Genomic DNA, 27268 nt, shown 5'->3' on the forward strand with positions numbered 1-27268 from the left:
GGCCAATTTCTGTGCCACTGTTACCCTGGCAGCTCTAAGCTTGGTAAATTTGGAAATAGAGGCCTTTATTAGGGATAGAAAAGACTTAAGAAAGTTTTTCCCTCCGGGCCTTCAAGGATCTCTTTGTGGTAATAAAGGACATTCTGGGCTTGAGCTGACTTGGCCTGCTGAGTTCATCAATAACCCAGATCTGATCCTTTCAATTCCACTGCACTCCCTTTTGGCCCCCGATGATGCTTACCACCTGAAGACCCCCCCACCTCTGGACAGGTTTTAGATGGGAGATGGCTTCCTATAAGGGAACACGAATTGGTGGCTAGTTTGAATCGGGCTTCCCTCTAAAGGGGGGACACATTTTGTGGTCTTGGGTCCACAAGACCCACTTGCTCCTGTGCTCACTGGGAGCAGAGGCAGGGCCCCACTGGAACTCTCGCTGCCCCTGCACTGCCGCTACCCTGCCGCCCTGCCAGAAGTTGCTTCCTGCACCCAGCACCAGCCCGCCCTGGGGAGGGGCTGAGCCCGCCCTGCACGTGATAAGGCCTAAGGGCTGCCCTCTGAAGGAAGCTCCAAAGAGAAAGCAAAGGGGAAGGAAGCACGCAGCGGTCTGCAGGTGTGCAGGCCGAGGCCAGGAGTGGCTGACACCCCGATCCCCCACCTGCAGCCCCAACCCCTCGCAGGCCAGGTAAGCAGGCCGGCAGCTGGAGGCCCAAGGGCCCCTCTCTTCCTTGCCCTCCTGCAGGCCCTCTGCCCAGCATGCCTCTCTCCGTGCAGCAGCCTGGACTGTCCACTGCCCTGGGGAGACTTTGGCCAGTTTGGGATGATGGAGCTGAGCTTTGGGCCTGATTGGAACTACTCTCTGACCTGGGTTCACTGCTATTTCCAGGGTGGGCAGCTGCCAGTGTGGGCTTGGGGTGGGCTGTGGGCTGGGCCAGTAGACGGATGCCAGTGCCCAGCTCTGGCATCAAGCTGTGTGATCTTGAGTGAGCCCCTTCTTACTCTTACCGGGCCTCCATCTTCCCCTCTGTGAGAAGGGAGCCGGCTGGGCAACATGGCCTCCAAGGGTCCCTTCAACTTAACCATCCACGATGGCAACAGGGTCTGAGGTTTGCCTGGAAAAATTCAGCTCCCCATGTCTTGCCGCTGCCGTGGCATCCTGGCCTGCGGGCTTGCTCTCTGCTCTTCTGCCTGTCCCAGGCACCCAAGGCAGCCTACCAGGCCCCAGCCTGCCCTCCTAACCACCCTGCCTCTTGCCACCCTCTCTGCAGAACTGCCGCAGCTATGGCGGGGATGAAGACAGCCATGGGGGACTACATTGACTCGTCCTGGGAGCTGCGGGTCTTTGTAGGAGAGGAGGACCCCGAGGCCGAGTCGGTCACCCTCCGGGTCACAGGGGAGTCGCACATCGGTGGCGTGCTCCTGAAGATCGTGGAGGAGATTAGTGAGTGCCTGCTGCCCCTGCTGCCCACCGGGTCTCTTGGCACTTCCGGGCCAGCCCTGCTGCTCCGTGCTCGATAACCGAGTCACAGTGACTCAGGCACCAGCTTAATCATTTGGTTCCAAAAAAGACATTTCCCCAGCTTAACTTCCCCTCCCTCCCACTGTCTTCCCTCCCTTCCTCCCACACCAGCTGGTTCTGCTAAGACCCCAAGGAGCAGACCCAACCACGGTCCCCCGTTCACCCACTTCTGGGGCAGGAGAGGCCTTGCCTTCGATGAGGCAGAGGTCCCACTCTAGAGGTCTGAGGGGGGACCAGAGGGGTCTCCTGGAGACCTGGGGGCCTGTTCCCACACTCTCTCCCCGGGCGGAAGCCCTCAGCAGACTGGTGACAGGCCCAGCCCGAGTGGGAAGGCCCTGCCCCCACAGGAAGTTACAGCAGAGCCGCCTGTGCTATCAGCCCTGGAGGGGAGCGGGGCCAGTGACATGGGGGCTTCTCATCACCTCTCCTTGCTGGGGGTGGGGGCTGCCCCTTCCTGGGAGGGCAGCAGGCCCGCTCCGATAGCCAGAGCCGGATGGCAGGCCACGATAGTCCCAGCCAGCCGGGTCCCGGCTCCTGTGGGTGGGGATGGGACGGCTGCTTCCGACCCAGCCAACCCGCCACGTGCAGCCCAGGAGGGAGGTCAGTAGGTATACAGACAGGAGGGGGCCCCAGGGCAGCCCGGCCACAAGGCTGAAGTGGTGAAGGGAGCTTCCAGAAGGCAAGGCCCAAGGAGGCTGTGAAAGCAGAAGTAGGGAGAGAGGGTCCTTCAGGGGACTGGGCGGCAGACCGAGACTCAGGCAGGCCTGGGCCAAGCAGGGCAGAGAGGGTAAAGACCAAGTGCCCCAAGAGAAGACCCGGTTGGGCCCAGGGCATGGCCCACGGCAAAGCAAGAGGCCTGAACAAGGAGCCAGTAGGACCCCGCTCCTCCACTTGCTGCTGGGCCCCTAGGGTTCAGTCCCTCCAGCTCCTGTCCCCTGCCCCGGGGACACTGTCCCTACTCCTCCGACTCTCACTTACTCCGTAGTACATCAGATGTCTACTGATGCTTAGCCAAGCCGGCCCATGCCAGCCCCTGGCCTAAAGAGCAGCCAGGCAGGTGAGACCCACCCTTCAGCAGCTGGCATAGGGCCGAGTGTTGTCCTGGGGGTGGGGGTGTGTGCCAGGATCAGCCAGCTTGGGGACCTGGAGCCAGAAGATGGGCCTCACAGTCCAAGACAGGGGCTTCCCAAGAGAGGCCACTTAATATGCATCCTGGGAGGGGTCTGTAGCAGGGAGGAGCAAGGTGGGATGTTGGGGCACAGGAGCGTTGTGAATTTGTCAGTGTTTTCTGAGAAGAAACAAGGCTGGAGTGACAGCCATAAGGCATTGCGGACTCCATCCTGGAGGTGGAGAGAAGTGGCTGGAGGGTTTCCAGTGAGATACCCAAGGCAGGTCCCTCGGGTTGGGGTGGGCTGGAGGATGAACAGGCGGTGGCTTTTGGAGGTGGGATTGGCATGGATTAAATGCACTGCCTAAAAGCAAAAGGGACGATGCTGGGCCTGGCAGGAGAGCTGTTGTCACGCAGCCCCCAGAGGTTGTGAGGAGAGGAGGTGCTTCTGTCCAGTGTCAGGCAGAGTGAGGTAAAAAGGAGCACCTTGGGAGCTGGGACTGTGAGTCATTGCATTTGTAGTCCCAGAGCTGGGCACATGGGCTGGTGAACAAAGATTTCTGGAATGAGCAAAGCCAGTGGACGTGCCTCTTAACCAGTGGCTTAGGGATTTTGGGCTGGGGCTCACACCAGGAAGATGAAACTGTAGACTAGGTGAGACCCCCCCCCCCAGGAAGAGGCCATGGCCAAGGAGGGAGAAGAGGCTCCTCCAGCTGAATCAAATGGGGAAGGATGGAGCAGAGGGGCCAACGAGACAAAACAAGGGCAAAGGATCGGGAGGAGAAGGAAGATGGGTGCCAGAAAGCCAAGAACAGAGTGAGGGTGCAGCAGGGAGGCTCAGACAGACCCTCTCTCCATTCAGCTGCACTGCTGACTTCAGGGCAGGAGGAGGAGGGAGGGCCGCGGGAGGGAGCGGAGCTGCGGTGGGACCCCTCCCCAGGAAGGGCTTTGACACTAGAGGGCTCTGCCTATCCTGTGTCTTTATGCTCACCTGGCACCAGTTCAGCTTGTGGCTGGGGGTGGGGCGGGGGTGGAGGACGGAGAGGAGAGCGCATATCCTTATCCTCCATCCGTAACTGCAGGACTGTGAGGTGTTCACGTTTCTAACTGAATGTTTTCATGTGGCCGCATGTCTATGTCACAGACGCCACGCACTTACCATGGGGCAGGCACTGATCAGTGTCCATTGCTACCTACATCTCAGAAACTGCGAAACTGAGGCTCAGAGAGGTTCAGGCCCTGGCCGAGGTCACAGAGCTAGTAAGCATTATATATTTATGGACTGCCTGCTGTCTCCCAAGCTCCCAGGAATGCCAGAGAGAGGCCATGAAGCCAGGAATTGTGGGAGGTGCTGTACAGCGGAGCCCCATGGGCTGGAGTGTGTGGGGTGGGGGCCCTAAGACTGGGGCGTCCGGACTCTGAGTTGGGGGGTCCCCCAGGATGTTACTCCCTTCAGTAGTAGTGACTGAGCCCAGGTGGACAAGCAGGGTTAGCCAGCAAAAACGGTTCCGCAATGACCTCAATCCTAGACCCCAAGCTGACCCAGCCTGGCCCTGCCTTCGGGCTGGGTAGGGGAGGGGCAGTCAGCACCTCCGAATCCCAGGCTTGTGCTCAGCGCTGGGGGCCAGGGCCTCCGAGGCTGATGTGCACCCCCCGCCTGTGACCCCTCAGAGCGCAAGCAGGACTGGTCAGACCATGCCATCTGGTGGGAACAGAAGAGACAATGGCTGCTGCAGACCCACTGGACGCTGGACAAATATGGGATCCTGGCCGATGCCCGCCTCTTCTTCGGGCCTCAGCACCGGCCAGTCATCCTGAGGCTGCCCAATCGCCGGGCCCTGCGCCTCAGAGCCAGCTTCTCCCAACCCCTCTTCCAGGCCGTGGCTGCCATCTGCCGGCTCCTCAGTGAGTCCCCCGCTGGTTCCCACTCTGCCCCCTGCAAGGGTCCTGCCAGGGTGAGGTCCCCTCCCTTTACAGGCCCAGCTATTGTCACCTTGTCCTTGCTGAACTGCTCCCCATCCTGCCTACAGGGCAGGGAACTGCCCCAAACTGCCGGTGAGTGGGGTGGGAGGAGGTCCTAGGGCAGGACCCTAGGCCTGGCTGAGGCCCCAGCTCTCCCCAGGTATCCGGCACCCAGAGGAGATGTCTCTGCTCCGGGCTCCCGAGAAGAAGGAGAAGAAGAAGAAGGAAAAGGAGCCGGAGGAGGAGGTGTATGATTTGACCAAGGTCGTCTTGGCCGGGGGTGAGCGCAGACTGGGTGGCCCAGGGTTGAGGCGCAGGGGCAGGCTCAGGAGGCCTGGGGCTGGGGGCCGGGCCTGTTTGACCCCCGACCCGCACTCCAGGCATAGCACCTGCGTTGTTCCGGGGGATGCCAGCCCACTTCTCAGACAGTGCCCAGACGGAGGCCTGCTACCACATGCTGAGCCGGCCGCAGCCACCGCCGGACCCCCTCCTGCTCCAGCGCCTGCCCCGGCCCAGCTCCCTCTTGGACAAGACCCATCTCCACAGCAGGTGCCCCATGTGCTGGGGTCTGCACCCAGGCCACTCCCATAAGCCTGTACTTGCCCCCAGCCCCCTGCCCAGCCCCCACCCTGTCCCACCGCACCTGGCTCCGCCCTGACCCCGCCCCTGCCTCCCTGTGGCCCAGGTGGCTGGACTCATCGAGGTGCCTCATGCAGCAGGGCATCAAGGCTGGGGACACGCTCTGGCTGCGCTTCAAGTACTACAGCTTCTTTGACCTGGATCCCAAGGTGGGCTGGGTTGCAGAGAAGGGGTCTGGGTCAGTGGGACGTGGGTGTCTGGGCTCTGGGAATGGTAGCCATTCACAGGGTCCCGTCCATCTGTCCATGCGTCCACCCACACCCGTTTACTAACTCCACCAACACCTGATGCCAACACCTGTTTCTTAAGGGCTGTCGGGGAGGTAATGACCACAGCTCAGTGTAGACAGTGGCAGGTACCCCTGGGAAGTCTGCTCAGGCACCTGGCTCAGGGAAGGCTTCCTGGAGGGGTGGCCCTGGGACCTGCAGAAACTAGGGGCAGGTGAGGGACGAGGCTTTGCCGACAGGCAGCAGTGTGCCTCTCTCCCTCCCTGCCTACCGTCCCCACCCAGCAACCAATAGGCTCCATGCATCCGTCTCAAAAACCTCCAGGCGCTCCCTCTACCTGTGGCCCTGCTTCTCTGCGCCACTTCACTGCAAAATGTCTAAACCCTGGAATCCAGTGTCCTTACTCCCCGGAAGCCTTCTGTGTGGGTGCCCCTCGACTCCCTCCCTCTCCTCAGCCAAATCTATCCCTGCGTCTTCCATCCCCACCCTGCCAAGGGGATGGTGCCCTCCATGCTACCTGTTCCCTGCTCACTTCCCCTCCACATCTGTCTTACTTGGCCACTTGGGGTCATCGTGCACTTGGGGGTCTGTAGCTGCTCCGCCTGGGCTCCTTGGCTCTTCTGTCTCCAAGGCCTCTGGGTGTTGTGAGCCCCTGGGCTCCATTTCCAGCCTCCTTCTCTTCTTCCTTTCTCCCAGGAATCTCTTCTCATGGATTTAAGTATCTTGGTGCTCTTTATAGCTCTCAGATTTATCACCTCTGGCCCAGACACCTCTCCCCTGAGCTCTAGACTCCTGTGTCCACCTGGCCGTCTCTGCTCTGGTACCTAACAGGCACCCCAGGCTCCTTCCTGAAACAGAGCTCTTGATTCGGGTCTGCCCAGCACATCCTCCCACTATGGACTCATTGTAAAAGCCTCGCTCTCACCCCATTCTGGAGCCTTCCCTTTTCCTCTCACCTCACCCCTTATTGTGCCCTGTTGTGTCTTCATTGATCTAAAATCCTGAACCATTCGCTCCCTTCTGTCTCTTCACCCGTCCAGCGGCTGCCTCTCTCTTGTGGGTTACTGCAGCCCCTCCTAATGGACCCCTCTCCTCTCTTGGCCTCCCCAACCTCCACGCAGCATCTGGAATGAACACCTGCAAGTGGTACATCAGGTCCTGTCATTCCTGCTTAAATGGCTCCAGTGGCTGCCTATGGCCCAGGAGCCATGCCAGTGCCCGCAGGACCAGGTCCATCTGGCCCTGGAGCGGCCCCGCCCCGCCCACTCCCTCCCACCCACCCTGCCCCCTTTCTGCTTCCCCCACATCCCTGTCCCTTCCTCCTGCAGACTGTTGTTTCTTTCTCCCATCTTTCCTGCCTTCTTTTGGATTGAGGAGTTTGCATGAGTCTGTTTGTCTCCTTTATATTATCGTATTAGCTATGCTGCTTTTTAAAACTTTTGGTAGTTGCTTTAGGTGTTATAGGACACATATACTATTGCCACCCAGTAATCCACTGCTTCACTGCAGTGTAAGAAGCTTACAACAGGAGAGATGCTCCGCTTCCCCTCCTGGCCTCACACACTCTGCTTCTACTGACGTCACAGCCCACAGTACACTGTCGTTCTTGCTGCTGTTACTACTATGATGATGGCTGTATTGAGAAATGATTCATCACCATAAAATTTGCCCATTTAAAGCGTACAGCTCAATGGCTTTTAGTGTTTTCACAGAGTTGTGCAACCATCACCACAATCAGTTTTAGAACACTTTCAGCATCCTCAGAAGAAATCTCACACCCGTTAACAGTCACTCCCCATTTATGCCCCACCCCTCAGCCCCTGGCATTGATTAATCTCCTTTCTGTCTCTATTTATTTGCCTATTCTGGACATTTCTTTTTGTTTTTATTTTTATTTTTTATTGAAGTATAGTTGACGTACAGTGTTTCAGGTGCATAGCAAAGTGATTTCGTTATACATGTATATATATGTATTTTTTTTCAGATTCTTGTCCATTACAGGTTATTACGATACTGAATACAGTTCCCTGTGCTAGACAGTAGGTCCTTGTTGTTTGGACATTTCATGTATATGGAATCACACACTACGTGGCCTTTTGTGGCTGGCTTCTTTCACTTAGCATAATGTTTTTTTTTTTTAATAAAGGTACTGGGGATTGAACCCAAGACCTCTTGCATGTTAAGCATGCGCTCTACCCCTTAGCTCTACCCTCGCCCTTCTGTGCTCTTTATTCTCAAAATGCAGAGCTGGATTTCCAGCGGGAATCACTTTCTGTCTGCCTGAAGGACTTCTTTTAATATTTCTTGTAGAGTTGATCTCGACAAGAATGGTGATGAATTCTTTCAGGCTTTGTATGTATATCCATATAAGCCATTATTTTGCCTTTGTTTTTTTCATTAAATATTTTTTCAAAAAAATTTCTATGCTTTTGATTTTTAAATTTTTATTTATTATTTATTTGTCATCCATTTTAAAATGTGTTTTCTTTTTTTTTTTAAAGAATTTTTTGGTAGGGGTAGGTAATTAGGTTTGTTTATTTTTGGAGGAGGTACTGGGGATTGAACCCAGGACCTCATTCTACCTCTTGAGCTATGCTCTTCCCCCTCTTTGCCTTTGATTTTGAAAGATATTTTTACTCGGTGCAGAGTTCCTGGTTGATGGTTCTTTTTCCTTACAGTGCCTTAACGCTGATGCCTCCTGGTCTCGAGGCTCACACTGCTTCCAGCAGCCGACCTGCTGTCTCTGTGCTCATCTGTATGTGATGTGTCTTTTTTTTCTGACTGCTTTTATGGTTTTCTCTTTATCACTGGTTTTGAACAACTTGATGATCATGTGCCTCAGTTTGCTTCAGGTTTCTCATGCTTGGAATTCATTGAGCCTCTTGAATCTGAGTTAATAGTTTTCATCAAATTTGGAAAATTTTTGGCCTTTATTTTTTCAGATATTTTTTCTGCACCTCCTCGTCCCTTACGGGATTCCAGTTACATGAGTATTAGGCTTCTTAAAATTACCCACAGCTGATGGATGCTCTGTTCAGTTTTTTTTTTTCTCATCTTATTTTTCTGTGTTTCATTTTGGATAGTTCTATTGCTTTATTTTCAAGTTTACTAATCTTTTCTCCTCCCATGTCTAATCTGCCATCAATCCCCTGCCTAGAAGTCCAGTTGTGACCTTTTTAAATATTTCCATCTCTCCTTAACATGCCCATGCTTTCCTCTACCTTCTTGAACATACAGGATATATTTTAAATACTTTTTTTAGTGTTTTTGTCCATTAATTCTACTATCTGTGTCATTTCTGGATCTATTTCTATTGACTATTTATCTGTTCATTATGGGTTGTATTTTTCTGCTTGTTTTCATGCCTTGTGGTAATTTTTTATTTGATACCTGACACTGTACTATAAACCTTATGTTCTTGGGTGCTTGATTTTTTTTTTCGATATTCCCTTAAATCTTTTTAAACCTTGTTTACAGATGAAATTAAGACAATTGGAAACACTTTGATCCTTCTCAAGCTTGCTTTGAACATTAATTAATAATTGTAATTTATAATAATTCAATAATAATGAATTAGACCGGACAAAAGCATCTTTTAGTCTAGGGCTAACTTACTTTATTACTGAGACAATAGCCTCCTGAGTCTTCTGACATGACATATTGTGAGGTTTCTCTAACCTATGTTTGGGAATGTGAAATATTCCCACCCAACATGAGCTCTGATTAATGTTCTACCAGCTCCTCTGCAGTGGTTTCTTCCACCAGCCTTGAGTAGTTTCCTTACACACATAGGCGGATCAGTACTCAGCTAAAGACCTAAGAGGAGCCCTCTGTGATCTCCATCCAGAGCTCTCTCTCTGTGCAGCTCTCTCCTCTCCAGCACTCTGTCCTGTGAACTCTAGCTGCCTTGGACTCCCCAAATTCTCAACTGCATCTTCTCACCTGCTGGGCTCTGTTTGAGGTCCTCCTCCCTACTACGGGGAGCACACTCACTCCAGAAAGTAAGCTAGGCAATCTCAGGATGCACTTCTTTATTTCTCTTCTCTCTCTCTCTGTGGTCTGTTGTCCAATATCTTTTTTTCTTTTTTATGGAGGTACTGGGGATTGAACCCAGAACCTCACGTATGCTAAGCATGTACTCTACCACTGAGCTATACGTACCCGACTGTTGTGCAATATCTAAAAACTGTTTGGTCTTTGTCGTTTTCCTTGTTTTATAAATTTTATCTTATTTATGTATTTTTTAATTGATGTCTAGTTGATTTACAATTAGTTTCTGGTGTATAGCTTAGTGATTCAGTTACATACTTATCTATACATATTCTTTTTCATTAAAGTTTAGTCCATGATATTGAATATAGTTCCTTGTGCTATACAATAGGACCTTGTTGTTTATTTTATATATAGTAGTTTGTATTAAATTTAATTTTATTTTATTTTAAACATTTTTATTGCATTATAGTCATTTTACAATGTTGTGTCTAAATTTTATTTTTAATCAAAGTAATATATGATGGCTTAAAGAGTTGAATGGTCCCAATAGTAATAAAAACAACAACAAAAAGCAGTTCCCTTCTCACCTCTCCTTATCCTGGATTTCTCATCCCTAGAGACTGTAGATTTTAACTCTGTAGCTTTTTATTCTAGTGTTTACATCTGTATGACAAGCTTATATATGTCTCTTCCTTGATATTTCCATTTCACATATTACACATTCACTTTGTATGAAGATGAAGATTTAGCTGTCTTCTGTGCTCCCTCCCTCCCCCACAACACACACATCTCTTTGCATCTTTCCAGTTGAGTTGTATTATGGCTTTTGGTTAAAACAACATGATTGTGGCTATAAATAGTAACACATATAACTAGCATTCTTAGCTAAGCCACAGAATAACTATACTTCCTTCTTGGTCAAATTTTTCTTGGAGTTCATCATTGTTATATTTTTTAAAATTTATTTTCTGGTAATTGTCTGTGTATAATTAGAAAAGAGACCCCAAAGGCTAGCTGGACATTCTCTGAATCTGTGGCTTGCCATGGGGAGTCTTCATGGTGATGAGGTGGGATGTTCCATAACCAAGCCCCTCCAGCATTGCAACCCAACCACAATACTCCTTTCAAAATAGTTGATTACTTTAGGATATCAGTCAGTGTTATTTTCTGGCCAGAACCATGAATGGTGGCAGTCTAGACCCAGCACTTGGCCATTGTCCTTGAACTTCCCTTCACTATTTCCTAGGAACTCCTATATTAGACTTTTGGTTCCTAGCTCTCTTGTGTTCCTTTTTCTTGACTGACTCCCTCATCTTGATGGAGTATATATTTCAACAGCTTCCCCTAAAATGGTAAAATAGTAATAGCTTCCCCTAAATGATTTGAAATCCTGCATGTTTGGAAAGGTGGCTATTCCCCTCACTTGTGTGATAGGAATAGAATTCTAGGTTTGAAACAGTTTCCTGCCAAATTTTGAAGCCACCTTCTCATTGTCCTTCAGTTTACAGTGTTGCTGCTGAGGAGTCTGATGCCATTTTTATTTTCAATTCTTCCATGTGTGGCTCTTTCAGTTTTTCTTGGAGGGGAGGGGAGGCACTAGAGGTTTTTAAGAATCTTCTTCTTACCTCTTGATGTTTTAAAAGCTCTCAATAGTATGTCCTGGCATGAGTCTTTCTTCAGTGATGGGCCTGCACACTTTCCAAGCCCTTTCAAATAAAAAACCTGGGCCCTCCAGTTCTGGAAATATGTTCTATACAATGTCTTTAATAATTCCCTCCCCTCCATTTTTCTTTTCTTTTCTTTTTTTTCCTGGAACTTAGTAGATATTAGACCTTCTGGGTTAATTTTTTAAATTAGATATTGGCGGGTAGGGGGTATAGCTCAGTAGTAGAGAGTGCTTGGCATGCACAAGGTCCTGGGTTCAATCTCCAGTGCCTCCATTAAGGGGAAAAAGTAAAAATAAAAAATAAATTAATTTTAAAAATAAAATAAAACAATTGTAAATATACATATTTTAAAAATTAGACATTTATCTTTTCTTCCTTTTTTTATGCTTGTCTTTTTGTTCTACTTTCTGGAGAGTTCCTTAAATTACCTTTCAAATGATCTATTGAATTTTCAATTTCTGCAACCGACTTTTTAAATTCTAAGAGGCTTTATTTTCTGAGTTTTCCTTTTTAGTGGGTGTGTGTGTGTAACATACATTTAGAAATATTCACAAATATAACCAACACATCAAGCAAAAGAACTTCAGGAGCTTTCAGAATCCTCCCTCATACCCAGGCAATATCTCCCACAGGGGGAACCACTAATGTTCCTTCCAATGCCATAGATTAGTTTTGCCTGTATTTTAAATCTATGATATCACACGGTCTATACTCTTTTGTGTCTGGCTTCTATCAGTCAGCATTATGCTTGTATGATTCTTCCCTGTTGCATATAGAGGTAGCATATTCTTTCTTATTGGTGTGTAATATTCCATGACATCAACATACAACAATTAATTTTCCATTCTACTGTTGATGGGCATTGTGCAATTTCCATATTGGCCTGTTATGAATACAAATGCTATGAACATTCCAGTATACGCCTTTTAGTGAAGATATGCACACGTTTCTGTAGTCCCAGAGGTGGAACTGCTGGGTAACAGGGCAGGCATTGGTTTAGTTGTAGCAGATAATTGTCAAACAGTTTCCAAAGTGGCAGTCCCAATTTACAGCCCCATCAGCAGTGTATGAGAGTTTCAGTTGTTCTGTAACTTCACCAGCATGTGGTATTCCCTGTATTTTCCATTGTAGCCATTCTGGTAGGTGTGTAATGGTATCTCATACGGTATTTTGTTTGTTTTTTCAAGCAGCTTTACTGAGCTATAACTACATACCATAAAAATCACCCACTGTAGGCATTCAGTTTATTTTTAGTAAGTTTATACAGTTGTGCAACCATCACCACAACCCAGTTTTAGAACATTTCCATCACCCTAGGAAGTTCTCTAGTGCCCATTTGCAGTCATTCCTCCTCCCACACCCAACCCCAGACAATCACTGATGTGCTTTTTATGTGGCTCTAATTTACATTTCCCTGATGACTAGCCATGTTGAGAAATTTTTCATATGGCTATTAGTCATTTGGGTATCCTCTTTTGTGAAGTTTCTGTTCAACTGTTTTGCCAATTTTTATACTGAGTTGCTTGTCTTTTTCATATTGTTTCTTAGTAGTTCTTTATATATTCTGCACATGAGTACTTTGTCAGATAAATATATCATGAATATTTTCCCCACTCTGTGCTTTGCCTTTTCATTCTCATAATAGTTTATTTTGGATAAGCAGAAGTTCCTAATGTTAATACAATCTGTAGTTCTATTTTTCTCTAAAGGCTTTATTGTTTTAACTTTCATATTTAGATCTGCAATCCATCTGGAACTGATACTTGTATGTGGCATAAGGTAGGGGTAAAAATATATCTTTTTACCATATGGGTATCCAACTGACCCAGATCCATGTATTGAAAAGAGCATCCTTTCCCCAGTGATGGCAAGATCACCTTTGTCCTAAGTCAGGTGAACATGTGTAGGTCTCTCTCCAACTGTTTCTTTGATTCCATCGATCAATTTGTCTCTCTTTGTCAATGCCATGCTGTCTTAATTCCTTTAACTTTATAATTACGTTCCTTTAAATAACAACATTGTGTTCTTGTTTTATGAATGTGGTAGTTTGTCTCTGTAAGGATTTTGACTAGTGTTTGAAGTTTTTCCTGCTCCCTACTTTATTTCCTCCCAGCTCTTTCCCCCCATTTGACTTGGTCTCTGTAGTTCATGCTAGCTAGCAGCTTTCTTTCAATGTGGGTAATCCCTGCCTGTCCTTTCATATTTAGAAGTAAGGCTCTATGAAGCCAATTGGAAACTCTGAGTGGATGAAGAGGGCTTGGCATTTTGGGGGCCTCCTGGGGGGGATGGGGCAGGGATACTACTCTTTGTGGGGGTTTTCTGTTTGGCTTCTCAGCAGTGAAATCTCTGATCTCCTGACTGGGTATAGAAGGCTTGCTATCAATGTCTTTGGTGACAAGTAGGGAAGGGCTGGGGGTGTCTCACCTTTCAAAACACCAACTTTTTCTTAATTCCTTTGTTTTCAGGATAGTGAACCCCAACCCAGCTGTACCTAGAGTACCAAATGCAGGGGTAGCTCTGGCTCAGCATCTCCAGAGAGCAAACCTCTGGCTTCTACCAGGTGCCAGCTGGTTGCCACTTAGGTGCGGGGAGTAGGAAGAGAACTGCTCCATTTAGAGACTTTCTCTGGTCCTCATTTCAGCCCACCCTCACCTCTCAGCCAGAGGATCCCAGACTGGAGACTGTCAGCTTTGTGAACTGGATACTTTTGCTCAGATCTTAGTTCTTTTTGCTGTTTGTTCTCTGATATTTTCAAAACTCTTTAGTGCCTTCACCATAGAACAAGACAGGGAAAAGGGCATGAGATCCCAGCTCTTCCTCCCTGCAACTCAGTTCCCATCCATGTTTTCACTACCCATCTTCCAAAATTTTGTTGGCATCTCTCACCTGCTGTAGTCCTCTTTCTCTTGTCTTTTTTGGTTTACCCTTTTTATGCTGTCAGTTCTGGTGGGTTTCAGTAGGAGTGTGGGCCTGATCTTCTGTGGGTAACTGGGATCCCCTTTTGAGCTTCTTGTTCCTTCTCTCTGGAATAGTCTTCCTATCACTCTTCCCTTCAATGGCCTGTTGTCATCCCTCAGGTCTCAGTACAAGCATGTCTCCTCCTCAGGGAAGCCTTTCCTGAAAGCTTCCTCATATAGTGTAGCACCCCTGCACCCCAGTTCCATTCTGTCTCATCATGATCAAACTTGTGGGGTTCTTACCTGAGGGCATGAGTGAGCCACCCTTTGGAATCTATTTCCTTTTTTTGTCGGAGGAGGTAGGTAGGTTTATTTATTTATTTTTAATGGAGGTACTGGGGATTGAACCCAGGACCTCATGCATGTTAAGCACTCACTCTACCACTGAGCTATACCCTCCCCCACTGGAATCTATTTCCTCTATAGCTTTGATTATACTCTTGAATCACTTCACTTATTTATTGATTGGTTTACTCAGCCCCGCTTGTCCCTTCAGCAGCATGCAGGGCACACAGTAGACAGAGTAAGTATCTGTACAAAAAGTTTTAGAGGGACGAAGCTGCCACCTACCTGGGCAGATGGGGCCGGCAGCTAGGAGGCTGGGATTGGGGTCTGCTGCCTGTGTGGGGCCACTCAATGAGCTCCCACCACTCCAGATAGACCCAGTGCGGCTGACCCAGCTGTACGAGCAGGCTCGGTGGGACCTGCTGCTGGAGGAGATTGACTGCACGGAGGAGGAGATGATGGTGTTTGCAGCCCTGCAGGTGCCAGGCAGGCCTGGGGGCCCGGGGCAGCTGGGTGCGGGTCAGGCGCAGGGCAGGGAGGGTCTTCCAGTGGAGGGGACCCATCTCCAGAAAGCCCAGCTGAGGGCACTGTTGGGCTGATGGGTGGCCTACTAAGCCCTTCCTGGCTGTGCGCCCCTCCCAGTACCACATCAACAAGCTGTCCCAGAGCGGGGAGGTAGACGAGCCAGCCTGCACAGACCCAGGGCTGGACGACCTAGATGCAGCCCTGAGCAACCTGGAGGTGAAGCTGGAGGGCTCGGCGCCCACAGATGTGCTGGTGAGGAGGGGCTCTGGTCAGAAGTTGGGGTCAGGGTCAACTGCAGGGACCAGGTTCCCCCTGACTCCTCTCCTCCCCAGGACAGCCTCACCACCATCCCAGAACTCAAGGACCATCTCCGGATCTTCCGGTGAGTTTGGGCTGAGAGTTGGCAGCCCTGCTAAAGGGACCCAGTGTGGAGAGAGTCCAGGAGGAAGGGAGACGGCCTGTCCTGAACCTCCTGCCCCACCCTCAGGCCCCGGAAGCTGACCCTGAAGGGGTACCGCCAGCATTGGGTGGTGTTCAAGGAGACCACACTGTCCTACTACAAGAGCCAGGACGAGGCCCCAGGGGACCCCATTCAGCAACTCAACCTCAAGGGTGAGCGAGGGCGGCCTGGCCAAGAGAGGGGCAAGGGCAGGGGCTGGCTGGGGCCTACAGGACCACCTGTGGGCTGGTCAGGTGAATGTTGTCACTTGTTTCCTCCCGGGTGCCTGGGAAGATGCCCTCTGTCCTGAGGCTGCTGTGCGTGGCTGCCATTCACCTGGGGATCTCTCATCAGGCTCCCTTCCTCGGCCTCCTAGTCTTCCTTCTCCCTCCAGGATGTGAGGTGGTCCCCGATGTCAACGTCTCAGGCCAGAAGTTCTGCATCAAACTCCTGGTGCCTTCACCTGAGGGCATGAGTGAGATCTACCTGCGGTGCCAGGATGTGCGTGACGGCCGGGCTGAGGCTGGAGTGGGAATGGGGCCAGGGCTGGGCCGGGGCCAGGGCTGGGCCAGAGCCTGGCTGGCCTCTCACCCTGTTCCTCATCCCTCCCACCCCAGGAGCAGCAGTATGCCCGCTGGATGGCCGGCTGCCGACTGGCCTCCAAGGGCCGCACCATGGCAGACAGCAGCTACTCCAGCGAGGTGCAGGCCATTCTGGCCTTCCTTAGCCTGCAGCGGACAGGCGGCGGGGGCTCGAGCAACCACCCCCAGGGCCCTGATGCCTCCACTGAAGGCCTCAACCCCTATGGCCTTGTCGCCCCCCGCTTCCAGCGGAAGTTCAAGGCCAAACAGGTGCCAGAGGGAGTGGGTGATGGGAATGACCACAGGGTTTACCTGGCCACCCTTGGCCCCTGGATCTCCACAGGGCCCTTCTCTGGAAATGCAAGGGCTCACTGGTTCCTTATCCCATCCATGTCCCTGAGACTGAGCGTGCTGGTCCCCATCCTCTGGGAGGGGTCATGGTCCAGCTGCCCATGTCCACCTCAGGACAGGGCTCAGCTCACATTTGCTGAATGGTGAGAGGGTGCCCTCAGGTGGCCCCACCCTGACACTGCCCCTGCCCCAGGCTCCATACACCCTGTCTCCCTGATGTGGACAGGCAGGGGGTCTCAGGGACTTTGGCAGCCCCTCACCAGCGTGGTCCCGCAGCTCACTCCACGGATCTTGGAAGCCCACCAGAACGTGGCTCAACTCTCGCTGTCAGAGGCCCAGCTGCGCTTCATCCAGGCCTGGCAGTCCCTGCCTGACTTTGGCATCTCTTATGTCGTGGTCAGGTACAAGCTACCCCCAGCCCGCTCTGCCCTCCCCTGCCACCTGGGAGGTGTCACCCTGAGGCCTTCCTTCCTGTCCTCTGTTGGAAGACCTTACTGAGGGCACTCTGTGTGCAGCCCCCTCCATCCTGTACCTGCACAGCAAACAAGAGAGATCAGGCCAGGAGAACAGGAGACCCAGCACCCATCCCAGACCCTCTCTGGACCTTGGGTAGTTGGTCTGAGGGACAGGGCCATGGGTGGCTGCTGTGACAGGGACTGCCCCCTTTGATGGCCTGTTTTCCAAGCCTGCAAAGATAGGAGCAAACAGATGATGCTGGTATCAAAAAAAGTCACTATTTAAAAGGCATGGACTATTTGCCTGTCACTGCTAAATGCTATCACAGTGATTATTTCAATGAACTCCCATTTTCCAGATGAGGAACTTGAGGCCCAGAGAACTTAAATGACTTACTTGTAAGCTTGCTCCTGTGCTGCACCAGGCTGTCTGGGCAGGATCTGGGGCCATGCAGGGTGGGGCCTGCCTCACACTCTCTCCCCTTGGGCACCAGGTTCAAGGGCAGCAGGAAAGATGAGATCCTGGGCATTGCCAACAACCGACTGATCCGCATTGACTTGGCCGTGGGTGATGTGGTCAAGACCTGGCGCTTCAGCAACATGCGCCAGTGGAATGTCAACTGGGACATCCGGCAGGTGGGCCCGGAGTGAGGGTGGAGGGAGGGACAGGGGGCTGGCCAGACCCAGCCAGGGCAGGGGCTGCTGCCTTAGCCCACCCCCCACCAGCCCTCTGACTGACCGCCCTGCAGGTGGCCATCGAGTTTGATGAGCACATCAACGTGGCTTTCAGCTGCGTGTCTGCCAGCTGCCGTATTGTGCATGAGTACATTGGGGGCTACATTTTCTTGTCAACGCGGGAGCGGGCCCGCGGGGAGGAGCTGGATGAGGACCTCTTCCTGCAGCTCACAGGAGGCCACGAGGCCTTCTGAGGCCTGTCTTATTGCCCCCACCCCACTCACCACCTGCCACGACCGCTCCTAAACCCACACCCACTAGGACTCAGTGCCCCCACCCTCTCCAGATATGCACTGAGCTGGCACATTCACCCACTGTCACTGGCTTTGTGCAGACCAAGGACCTGGCCGGGCCAGATTCTGTCCTCCCCAGGCTAGGAAAGGTGGGCCCTGAGCTTGTCCAGCACCCGCCCTTCCCTTGTCTGAAAGGCCAAGACCAACACCCTTGCCCTAGCTGTACTTCCTGAGCACACAAGGAAGACCAGTTGCAGCTACAGGATGATGACTCATGGTTTAAGATTAGAGTTTCTTTTTTGTTACATTTTTTTATTTTTAAAAAAATAAATATTTTATTGTTGGGTCACCCTTCTTCCTCTGGAACTGTGCTTGGGGCCACTCTGACATTCTGTCTCTTCATTACCAGCCAAGGAGAGGGGCTTTCCTGAGATAGAGATAAGAGCTGGTTAGAAAAAGGGAGACCTAAGTCAGCCTGGGGTTGGAAAGTGGGGAAGATGTGAGGCAGAGAGCACAGACTTCAGGCACAAAGAAGAGGGGTGGGGTGGTGCTTCTTACGGGTAGGGCGTAGCTGCAGGGCCTCCTTGAAGTACTTGGGAAGCAGGATGCCATCAGTATTTCCTGGAGTCAGAATCACCCCATTGGCAGAGCGGAAAAAGGGGATTCCATCTGCAGACAGAGACAGAGACGTGACTTATGACCTCTCTGAAGGTCTGGGGCGGTCCCTACTGTGTCCAGACTTACCTGCCAGGGCCAGGGGCCCATTGATGAACACAGCCACTTCACAGTTTGGCCGCATGCCTATGGAGACAATGGAGCTGGGGCCTGGGGCGTGTGGGTTGTGGTTATCAAACTTAGGCAGGCTGGGGTCCTGGGCTCAGTGCAGGGAAGAGGAGGTGCTCCTGCATACAGGGCCTGGAGTGGCCCTGGACAAGGGAGGTGATGACACTTGGAGGGGGATCTGGGAGGACAGATTGGGTGGGAATAGTTGGTGGGGTGGTCACTGACCACTGATGACACCAGGGTCCCCAGGCAGTCCTGGGGCCAGGTGTATGTGCGTCCTTCCCCGGCAGGACAGGCCCTTGATCAGGATGGATGGCCAGTGCCGCCAGAATGTGCCATGGACGAGCATCAGGGGCAGGGCCTGTGGGGTCTCCAGGGGCATCAGCTCCAACTCAGGTACCTGGGATGGGTGGGGGAATTGGCAGCAGTGAGAACCCCTCACCAGCAGAGATCCCGCCTGGCTCTCCCACTTGTCCCCCTAGCTCCCACCTGCAGGGAGTGGCCCTGATTGGCCCGGATGAGAAGGCCGATGCCGGGGTCCCCTGCCTGCAGGGTGAACCGCTGCTTCCCATTGGTGTCCACCACGCGCTGTACATCTTCAGCTGAGAAGCTGCGGAACTGGGGCAGCTGCAGGAGGGCACCCAGGGGCACAAAGCCATCTGCATGTGGGCAGGGTGGTCAGGAGCTGAACTTGCTCTGGCCTGGGCCAGAATTAACAGTGGGAGAACAGTGGGAGAATTAACAGGCCAGGAGAACAGGAGACCCAGCACCCATCCCAGACCCTCTGTTGACCACAGGCAACAAAAATAGAGCCTATGTGACCTTTAGAAAGTCTCCCCTTTCTGGGCCTCAATTTTCTCAACTGGCATGGGAATAGGATCTGTCTCAAGGGTCACCAAGATAAAGCACAGTGCCCAGCCCAGAGTGGACACTTAGTAAACATCAGTTGCCCCAACAGACCCCAGTACCCACTCTTGGGATAAGTGTTCATTGGGCCACTGAGCAGGAGGTATCATCAAGCTCAGCCCAGAGAGAGGCTCCTCTCCCAGTCTGCACTGGATGTGATACTGGGCTATGGGTCTAGGTCTTCCCTGTACATGGAAGGGATGTGCCTTGGGTGCCATCCCTATAGGGCCATGGTGGGAGCTACAGGGGAAGGCAGTCACAGATAGGCTCACACTCTCCCTGGGTTCCAACCACTCCTAGGCCCAGCCTTCACGATGCTCACTTACCGGCTCCCATGGGAAGCCCCAGTTTCAAGGCCCCGTGGCGCAGGGTGTAGGACAGAGCCTTGGACAACTGTACATCTCGGTCCTGAAAGAGACCAGAGGTGGCCCCTAGTCCCCATGGTGATCCTGCCCTACTTCTCACCCTGAACTCTGAGTGACCCCCTGCAGAGGGAGACCAGAGGGAGAGGAGGCCCTGTGCTCCAGGGAATAGTACAACCCATCAGGCCCCACTCCCACCCCAGGGCTCAGAGTTCCCCTCTCCAATCCTCCTACCACGGGAGCCGGAGTGAAGGTGGGAAAAGCACACCTGTTCACGGGGTTTGTGAGCCCTTCTCCTGGGCCCTGCTGCTTCCTGCCTCCTTCCTCCAGAGGAGTTCATGGCCAAGACCTGAGGGGAGCAGTGACATGTGGGGACTGTTAAGGACCTTCCCATACCCCCACTCTGCCCAGAAAGTCACAAAGCCTCCGAATGTGACAGCTGGATATTCAGGTCAATAAATTCACTTCCCACCCACAACTCCCTGGTGCGGAGAGGTAAACTGAGGCCCAGCAGGCAAGACTTGCCCAAGATCACACTGTGTCAGCCACGGGGCCGAAGGCCCAGGGAAGCCGAGCCCCCGAGCTCCAGGCTCCGGAAGGCAGGCCCAGGGAGGCGGAATCAGCGTCCAGGATAACGGGGCGGAAGCGTCAAGGCTGGCCAAAGTAGTTAGAGACGGAAGGAGGAAGAGGGAAGAGCAGGACTACCAACGCCGGGTGCGGACGGCTAACCCCCTCCGCCGGGCCGGAGCGCAGGAACCGGCCAATGAAAAGCCGAGAAAGAAGGGGGCGGGCACTTCCGCTGCGGGGGAAAGGGGAGGAGCCTGAGGAGAGAGTGGGCGGGTAAGTACCGGCTGGAAGCTGGAGCTTCCGGACTCCGGGAGGGGTACGGGGGCGTCGGGGGTTGGAGGAGGTTCCCATGGTTTTAGGAGGCATGGACTTTAGAGGGTGGCTGGATCCAGGACCTCTGGGTGGTAGGGATGCCCGTGAATCAGTCTCAGGGATGTCTGACAGCAGGAGCCTCGGAGCTCTTGCTGGGATGTTAAGACCCTTTACTGCGCCGGGAGCGGTCAGTGGGGTACAGAAGGGCTGGGGGTACCCTCAGGAGGTCTCAGGCAGAGGGGGCCAGCTGCTGTGCCCAAGGGTGGCTGTAGGTCCCCTGGGGTGACAGGCCTGGCTGTGTCCTTCCCCAGAACTGTCCTGTACAGACCATGGACCCTGAGGTGTCCCTGTTGCTGCAGTGCCCTCCCCGGGGACTGCCTAAGGAGCAGGTACGGGCTGAGCTGAGCCCAGCCTACGACCGTCGCCCATTGCCAGGAGGAGACAAGGCCATCACTGCCATCTGGGAGAGCCGGCTTCAGGCCCAGCCCTGGCTCTTTGACGCCCCGAAGTTCCGCCTGCACTCCGCCACACTGGTGCCCACTGGCTCATCAGGGCCACAGCTGCTCCTGCGCCTGGGCCTTACTTCTTATCGAGACTTCCTGGGCACCAACTGGGCCAGTTCAGCTGCCTGGCTGCGACAGCAGGGGGCCACCGATTGGGGAGACAAGCAAGCCTACCTAGCAGACCCCCTAGGGGTAGGCGCCGCACTGGTCACCGCGGACGACTTCCTTGTCTTCCTGCGCCGCTCTGGGCAGGTGGCTGAGGCACCTGGGCTGGTGGATGTTCCTGGTGGGCACCCTGAGCCTCAGGTGAGATGCCAGGTTTGGCACAAAGGTACAAAAACCCAGACAGCTCGGCTTGGTTTTCCTCATCCATTAAAAGAGGAGTTGGCTTGGTTCTTCTCCAAAAATCTGCTCAGGGCAGCCTCCCCACTGAATGCTGCCCCAGACCTGTGGGAAGCTAGGGAATTGGGGAAGGCAGGGTAGAGGACTTAGCTGGCTCTCTGGTTGTCTGGAAAAGGAAGGCGTGGGTCAGGGGATCACCAAGACTCTTATTCTGTGCCCAACCAGGCCCTCAGGGCCAGTGAATATGGGGGATAGGAGGGCTGGAAGAGGAGAGCAGGGGCTGAGCCTGACCTCTCACAGGCGCTGTGCCCAGGTGACAGCCCCCTGCACAAGGACCTCCCTGGGGAGCTGGTGGTGCATGAGCTCTTTTCCAGTGTCCTCCAGGAGATCTGTGATGAGGTGAGTGAGGGGCGACCCTGACAGGGTGGTAGACGAGGGAGGGCATAGAACATGCCAGAATTCCACAGATCTGGGCTGGCGGAAGGATCTGTAGGCATCTGGCTTTGAGCAAAGAGCTTGGCTTTGTAGCTCAGCACACTTGATGTGGGACTGTAGCCCTCATTTCTTTTGTTTGTTTGCTTTTGGGGGGGAGGTAATTAGGTTTATTTACTTATTTTATTATTATTGTTGTTGTTATTGTTATTATTATTATTTTATTTGATGGAGGTACTGGGGATTGAACCCATGACCTTGTGCATGCTAGGCACGTGCTCTACCACTGAGCTATACCCTCCCCGCTCTTGCCCTCATTTCTGTGTGCCTCAAGGTCTCCCTCTTTACAATGTGAGCAATGATAGATGTCTTGCACACTACCCCCAGGTTTGTTGAAAAGAGGAATAAATGAGAGTCCGGGTTACTAAATCCACTTCCCTTGGGTGACCTTGGCGAATTGTTCAATGTTTCAGGGGTTTTGGTTTTCCCATGTAAAATGAACATGCCCGAGATCTGACATTCTGTGATTCTGGGCACTTGAACTACAAACTGTAAGATGCTGTACAGGGATAACATGCTGTTCTTCATTGAGGGGGGCAGAGATGTAGGCAGTGGGCATTGATAGGTGTTACCCCTGGCTCCAGGTGAACCTGCCACTGCTCACCCTGAGCCAGCCACTGTTATTGGGCATTGCCAGCAATGAGACTAGTGCCGGCCGTGCCAGTGCCGAGTTCTACGTCCAGTGAGTGAGCTCTGGGGAACATTGTCCTGGGTCCTGGGGTAGGTGGGTGGTTGAGGGGCTGGGGCCCCTCAGGGGCTCACTAGGGGCTAGGCATTCACCAGGCCACTCTCATGTCCTTGTCCAGGTGCAGCCTGACTTCTGAGCAGGTGAGGAAGCACTACATGAGTGGGGGACCTGAGGCCCACGAATCCACAGGAATCATCTTTGTAGAGACACAGGTTCGAGGTGGCAAAGTGTGTCTCATTTGGTTAAGAAGCCTTGTGGAGGCCTGGTGATGCATGTCTATATTCCTGGGCTGGGTCAGAGGGGGTCCCAAATCTCTCAGGGCTTTCCTCCAGAATCACAAGGCTTCACTGAGGATGCCCTCAGCTCAAGGGAGAGGGCCAGGGACCTGTTCAGCCCCCTTAATATGTCTCCCCAGAGGGCTCTGAGGCCCGGGAACTGTGGAACAGTTGTGAACTCAAGAACAGCCCCCTCAAGAAACCTGAGGTCGTAATGTCTGGATCTCACTGTCTCCCCACAGAGTGTGCCTAGGTTGCAGGAGATGGAAATGTGGACTGAGATCTGTCCCTCGGCCAAAGGCGCCATCTTCCTCTACAACCGGGTCCAGGGAGGTTCCACCTGAGTCGCCCTAGATTCCCCAGCCCTATCACCACAGCTCGGAAGACAATAAAGGACTTTATTCTTGGATTCCGTTGGCATCTGCTGTTTACACTAGATAGAGATGGGCCGCTGGGAGAGCCCAGGGTGGGTGAGAGAGACAGGACAAAAGACCGGGGGCGGAGGAAAAAGGCCCAGCCTGTTTTCCCCTCTGCAAGCTGAGATGAGGGCCATTCCCCCTTGCCAGGCTGTAGTGAGGTTCCAAACCGACTGTGGGGTAGAATTGCTTTGTGAAATGAAATATGCTGCGCTGCAGAGTGGAGTAACAGCCACGTCCGAGGGAGGAGCAACGGCGGCGTGCCGAAAGCCTCACTGAGGGTCAGGATGGGTCCCGCTGCCTTACCTGGTAGTCGGTGGGTCTGGACCTCTTTGAGTGGGCCGGAGGTGTCAAAGGCCAATAGATTGCGGGGGCGGGGCCTCGTCGCAGATCCGCGCCACGGGCGTGGTCTGGGGCGTCTAAACCAATGAAAGTATGGAGGCGGGGCCTGACTAGGCACAGGAAATGGCGGCCGGCGCGGAGTCCGTGAGAGCAGTAGGGGCGGGGCTTGGTGTGGCTCCTCCTGCCCCCGTCTCTCCAACTCCCCGGGTGTGACGGGGGTATCTACGTCCGGGGCTGGCAGTCCAGACACCAAGACGAGTATGGAGAAGGGCGCCGGATACCCGGCTCAGAGCAGAGGAAAGGGCTAGGATATTGGCGTCTGGTCTTGAGCAAGGAGGCCCCACCCGCTCCTGGGTTCCCCGGACCTGCTTGTTTTCCTTCGCAAGTAATCGAGGCCAGGCCCCTTCCCTCTGCCCACGCACCTCCCCGAGTGCTTGAAGTCTGGTCCCATCCTGGTCCCACCTCACTCCTTTTTGTGGCCTCCTTTCACCAGCTGTCCGCCTGCCGCCATGCTGCCCCTGCGCCTGTGCCGGCTGTGGCCCCGCAGTCCTCCCACCCGGTTCTTCGCAACTGCAGCCCGGCAGCGGTGAGTCGGGCGCCCGGGGCCGGGCCCGGTAATTCAGTGGGTTTTTGTTGAGGGCCTGCCCAATTTTAGGCCCTTCCCCAGGTGCTGAGATAGTTGTGATCTGATGCTCTGTGTCAGGTTACCGTCACCTTCGCTGCTGAGAATCAGAGATTAAGGGGACGACCCCTAAGGTCATACAGAGTTAAGTGGAAGATCTGGAATCTGAGCTCAAGCCAAACCCAATGCGCTTTCCATAATAACACTGGTGGTTGTCAGGCATCTCTGTGTATAACCACTGCGGGATCGGGGTGGGGGGGCGTGGCTTACAAAAATGCAGATAGCTGGGCCCTGCTATGGAGACTGATTTGCAGGAATGAAGTGGGGCTCAGGAATCTTTTTTAAAATACGCTTTTCAGGTGGTTTTTTAAAAAATTTTTTAATTGAAGCATAGTTGATTTAGAATGTTGTGTTACTTTCAGGTGTACAGCAAAGTGATTCAGTTTCACATATATATACTTTTCGGATCCCTTTCCATTATAGATTATTACAAGATATTGAATATAGGTCCCTGTGCTATACAGTATATCCTTGTTGTTTATCTATTTTATATATAGTAGTGTGTATCTGTTAATCTTAAACTCCTAATTTATTCCTCCCCCTCTCAGGTGTTTCTGACACAAGTAGTCTAAAGCCTACACTTTGAGAAATTCTGATCTGCCCCATATCCAGAACAGCCAAAAAGAGAGGGATAATTTAGAGATAGATCCCCCTTGGCACCCTGCCTCAGCCCCCTCAACACCTTGTTGCTGAGTTTAAGGGTGTGGCCCGGGGGGATGGGAGGGGCAGGGAAGGGGTATCCTCCGTGTTTTCCTTAGTCCCTGCAGGTTGGGACCTCTTTCCACAGCTCTGGCCCCAGTAACTACTATGAACTGTTGGGGGTGCATCCTGGTGCCAGTACTGAAGAAGTTAAACGAGCTTTCTTCTCCAAGTCCAAAGAGGTACCAATGGTACTAAGGTGAGGGTGAGGGGGAGAGTCTGAGCCAGATGGGGTATGCTCCAAATTCTCAGGAATGGAGCTGAGAGGCTCACTCTGGCTGGTTACATTCCCTCAGCTTTTATAGGAAGAGGGAGGTACACCAAGGGCAGAGATCTGGCCAGGTGGGAGGAAAGGCTGGGGGCAGGAGCCAGGGGTCCTGTCTGATGGGCTGGTCTTGATTTTCTTGACCTGTCTGCTCTTGAGAAAGCTAGTACTAGAGCATATACTGAAGCCACGCAGCAGGTGGAGAGGGCTTGAATAAGGGGAGGGAGCAGGAATCTGTGTTTCCTGACTCTCTGGTCTTCTAGAGGGATGGGCAGGCCTGAGAGTAAGGGTCACTGCTCAGGCAGGGCCTCTGGGAATGACTTGAGCCCTTGTGGGTGGACATGATCAGAATGGGTCCCAGAAAAGGGCGTGGAAAAAGACATGATGGGAGTGCTGCCCCACCCCAGCTGCATCCTGACCGCGATCCTGGGAACCCAGCCCTGCACAGCCGCTTTGTGGAGCTGAGTGAAGCATACCAAGTGCTCAGCCATGAGCAGAGCCGCCGCAGCTATGACCACCAGCTCCGCTGGGCAACTTCCCCAAAGTCTCCAGGAACCACAGCTCATGCCAGGTCTGCTCATCAAACACACAGGTACAGTACTCCTGCTTCCAGTTTGCCACTCCCAGGCCTCCTGGGGAGCCTCTTCCCTACACTGTCCCTTCTTCTCTCTCTCAGCAGCTCCTGGACACCCCCCAATGCACAATACTGGGCCCAGTTTCATGGTGTGAGGCCTCAGGGACCAGAGTCAAGGCAGCAGCAGCACAAACACAACCAGCGGGTTCTGGGGTACTGCCTCATGATCATGCTGGCAGGCATGGTCCTGCACTACGTTGCCTTCAGGTGCATCCCTGCCTTCCCCCTGGGGTGACAGGCAGAGAGCAGAAGGGTGGGTGAAACCCAGTGTTAGCCATCCATCTACACCACCCCTGTGGCCTGCACTCTTGTGTCTCAAGCTAAGAATAGTATGAAGTAGGTCTCCTCCAGAGCCTCTTCTTACTTGGCAAAGGCAGCTCTGCACTAAGGGCTAATGTTATTTTCAGGTTTTTGTTTTTTTAATAATTTGATTGTAAATCTCTGGTGCTGGCTGCCAGGGAGTTGCCATGAGCCAACCAAAATCCTGCACAAGAAGGAAATGCACTGAACTAGGCCTCACTAGCAACTGTCCTCATTTGTTTGGCAGTCAATGTCTTCCTGCCGCTCTCTCCTGTATGCCATGCCACTGAGGTTCTACAGCAAAGACACCTAAAGGCTGGTGCCCACTGCTAGCAGTGTGCCTAGTTCAGTGATGGAGTTAGACATGCAACCCTTTCTAGTCTCTTTCGAGGACCACTCCTATGTTCAGCGCTACTATCATCAGGACAGCAGGGATTTGGGTCATCATTGGACCCTGGACAAGCCCCAGCCACTGTGTGCCCCTCTCCTCACCTAGCACAGGCAGTTAGGCTGAAGTCCCCACAGATGTAAAGCTGTGAGACCCTAGAGTGGGGGAAGGGGGTGGTACTTAGGGGACAACAGGGGTTGGGGGACCCAGAGTTAATTGTAACCCCCTTGCAGGAAGCTGGAGCAGATGCACCGTAGCTTCATGGATGAAAAGGATCGAATCATCACAGCCATCTACAATGACGCTCGTGCCAGGGCCAGGTCTGTCCCAGCCCTATCCCACCCTCCCTTCACTGTCTGACGCCACCCTCCAGGATCCCTGTCCCGACCACCCAAGTGCTCTCCCCTGCAGGGCCAACAGAGCCAGGCTCCAGCAGGAGCAACAGCAGAGACAGCAGCTACAGCCACCACCCGGGCCTCCTCAAGGCCCCAGGATCGTGCCCTCCGGCCCTAGCCCCTGAGCCGCTCACCTGGATGGGGCCTGCGGTGTGCTCCCTGCTTGCTTTCCTCCTGGGATGCCCCACTCCCTAAAACGCATGGAATAAAGTGATTCTTAGCGCTTTTGTCTGGCTCCCTCCTT

The 27268-nt window shown here is 52.8% G+C and overlaps 4 protein-coding genes and 1 non-coding gene across 12 annotated transcripts; 3 read left to right on the plus strand and 2 right to left on the minus strand.

Annotated features, from left to right (window-relative positions):
* The first annotated feature begins 547 nt into the window (after nucleotides 1–547).
* On the plus strand, nucleotides 548–18022 carry FERMT3 (FERM domain containing kindlin 3). Its single transcript, XM_006216645.4, has 15 exons — nucleotides 548–682; nucleotides 1266–1438; nucleotides 4296–4529; nucleotides 4747–4866; nucleotides 4967–5135; nucleotides 5272–5374; nucleotides 14726–14833; nucleotides 14997–15131; nucleotides 15212–15261; nucleotides 15367–15491; nucleotides 15713–15819; nucleotides 15936–16169; nucleotides 16527–16651; nucleotides 17200–17341; nucleotides 17455–18022. The coding sequence occupies exons 2-15, from the start codon at nucleotides 1279–1281 to the stop codon at nucleotides 17632–17634; spliced, it is 1992 nt and encodes a 663-aa protein (XP_006216707.1). The 5' UTR covers nucleotides 548–682; nucleotides 1266–1278; the 3' UTR covers nucleotides 17635–18022.
* Nucleotides 14397–14469, minus strand: TRNAV-AAC (transfer RNA valine (anticodon AAC)). Its single transcript has one exon. It is a non-coding gene; the product is annotated as a tRNA-Val (tRNA).
* TRPT1 (tRNA phosphotransferase 1) lies at nucleotides 17932–23685 on the minus strand. 3 transcript variants are annotated; one of them, XM_072970196.1, is made up of 8 exons: nucleotides 23626–23685; nucleotides 19993–20073; nucleotides 19689–19770; nucleotides 18946–19115; nucleotides 18682–18856; nucleotides 18418–18474; nucleotides 18232–18342; nucleotides 17932–18100 (listed from the first exon to the last, which is right to left on the minus strand). In XM_072970196.1, exons 2-8 carry the CDS (start codon nucleotides 20062–20064, stop codon nucleotides 18009–18011), a joined length of 759 nt encoding a protein of 252 aa, XP_072826297.1. In that variant the 5' UTR covers nucleotides 20065–20073; nucleotides 23626–23685; the 3' UTR covers nucleotides 17932–18008. The 3 variants fall into 3 exon arrangements, with proteins under 3 accessions (XP_072826297.1, XP_006216704.1, XP_072826298.1); XM_006216642.4 differs by lacking the exon at nucleotides 23626–23685 and adding an exon at nucleotides 20250–20483; XM_072970197.1 differs by lacking the exons at nucleotides 18418–18474; nucleotides 23626–23685 and adding an exon at nucleotides 20250–20483.
* Nucleotides 20559–23312, plus strand: NUDT22 (nudix hydrolase 22). Its single transcript, XM_015249856.3, has 6 exons — nucleotides 20559–20607; nucleotides 20915–21412; nucleotides 21749–21847; nucleotides 22525–22622; nucleotides 22747–22840; nucleotides 23146–23312. Exons 2-6 carry the CDS (start codon nucleotides 20933–20935, stop codon nucleotides 23245–23247), a joined length of 873 nt encoding a protein of 290 aa, XP_015105342.1. The 5' UTR covers nucleotides 20559–20607; nucleotides 20915–20932; the 3' UTR covers nucleotides 23248–23312.
* Nucleotides 23686–23731: 46 nt separating the features above from the next.
* Nucleotides 23732–27251, plus strand: DNAJC4 (DnaJ heat shock protein family (Hsp40) member C4). Of its 6 annotated transcripts, none has more exons than XM_072970192.1 (7): nucleotides 23732–23805; nucleotides 24155–24247; nucleotides 25131–25224; nucleotides 25715–25899; nucleotides 25984–26148; nucleotides 26863–26949; nucleotides 27041–27251. In XM_072970192.1, the coding sequence occupies exons 1-7, from the start codon at nucleotides 23747–23749 to the stop codon at nucleotides 27147–27149; spliced, it is 792 nt and encodes a 263-aa protein (XP_072826293.1). In that variant the 5' UTR covers nucleotides 23732–23746; the 3' UTR covers nucleotides 27150–27251. The 6 variants fall into 6 exon arrangements, with proteins under 6 accessions (XP_072826293.1, XP_072826291.1, XP_072826294.1 ...); XM_072970190.1 differs by having other exon boundaries at nucleotides 26867–26949; XM_072970193.1 differs by having other exon boundaries at nucleotides 25987–26148.
* Nucleotides 27252–27268: the final 17 nt, after the last annotated feature.

Source organism: Vicugna pacos, chromosome 10 (assembly GCF_048564905.1).
Source record: "Vicugna pacos chromosome 10, VicPac4, whole genome shotgun sequence".
Classification (NCBI taxonomy): domain Eukaryota; kingdom Metazoa; phylum Chordata; class Mammalia; order Artiodactyla; family Camelidae; genus Vicugna; species Vicugna pacos.